The 1,072-nt window shown below is 56.4% G+C and overlaps 1 protein-coding gene across 1 annotated transcript; it reads left to right on the top strand.

Annotated features, from left to right (window-relative positions):
- Positions 1-355: 355 nt before the first annotated feature.
- On the top strand, positions 356-1,049 carry LOC109364867 (coiled-coil domain-containing protein 81-like; the record flags this gene model as incomplete). Its single annotated transcript, XM_019611460.1, has 2 exons — positions 356-509; positions 710-1,049. Coding segments are annotated over 2 exons (450 nt in total), but the record flags the coding sequence as incomplete, so codon positions are not given.
- Between the last annotated feature and the right edge of the window lie 23 nt (positions 1,050-1,072).

Here is a 1,072-nt window from a genome sequence, read left to right as displayed (position 1 = left end):
CCTGTTGTTAGGCAGCCGTCCTTTGTCTTGTCAGAGTGGGGGGGAGCTGGGATCTTTGCAGTACATCCGTTCGTCATCCTTACGCACCGTCTTTAAAGCTGGATAAGCCCTGGGCTCCATATTTTAAAGCGTTATGTTTGTTGGTGTTTCCGGATGTCTGTAGTAGGAAACTGGCCCCTGCTGTTATCTCAGTTTTCTAGTGATAAGCTTACAAATGATTTGATTAACAAACAACAGGTTGCTCCTATTTCAGCGGGAGAGGGCTCCTGAGCTCTGTCCCTACCTTGGACTCCCTACGGCACTTTCTCCAGCCGCCCCATAACCCTTCCGCCCTTCCTTTCTCTTCCACTTGCAGGGGGTCTGGATTCCCACCTTCGGCTCCTTTGACACCGTCTCCAAGGACGTCCGGACCGAGGATGGGACCGTGACTCTGCGGTGGCCGGTCTTTCACCTGGCCTCAAACCTCATAGCTACGCACCACCTCAAGCCCCGCAGGGAGTCCCTGCCAGGTAGGAGGGGGGATTAAACTGTTGCTGGCTTTGTGGACAGGGCGAAGGGCCACCGCCTCCATTCCCAAAAGCAAACCTCCCCCTCTGAGGAGCCCGTCCAAACGTGGGGCCGTTCTGGCTGATGTCCACCAGAAGCACTTCTAGGGAAGCACCTGTGGAAACCCAACCGTATCATCAACTCTGTCCCTCGCATTTTTCAGTCCATAGGAAGGTGGAGCCCCTGAAATACAGCAAGGCGGCCGCAGCTGCCTCTCTGAGCTGGCAGACCCTCAGGACCGGCATCCAGAGCACCGTGTCCCTGCTCTCCGGCTGCCTGCAGAACGGGGAGAACGTTGCCATTGTCCTAAAGGACATCGGCGTGCTCCTCATTGACGGCTTGACGTTCCAAATGAAATTCTTCTTTGACTTCCTGGAGAAGCTGTCAGGGAAGGAGAAATTCAGAAGAGCTACTTCCAAGGTGAGCTGCAGTTTCTCCGTGGCTCGGGCAGAGCCGTGAGCCTTGCAGTGCCCGCACACGGCCCACCAGGAGCTGGCAGCTCCTCGGGCCGTGCAGCGCTGTGCTG

Source organism: Meleagris gallopavo, unplaced genomic scaffold, assembly GCF_000146605.3.
Source record: "Meleagris gallopavo isolate NT-WF06-2002-E0010 breed Aviagen turkey brand Nicholas breeding stock unplaced genomic scaffold, Turkey_5.1 ChrUn_random_7180001930935, whole genome shotgun sequence".
NCBI lineage: Eukaryota > Metazoa > Chordata > Aves > Galliformes > Phasianidae > Meleagris > Meleagris gallopavo.
Note: the sequence above shows the minus strand (reverse complement) of the source record. Positions and strands in the feature narration are given on the sequence as shown.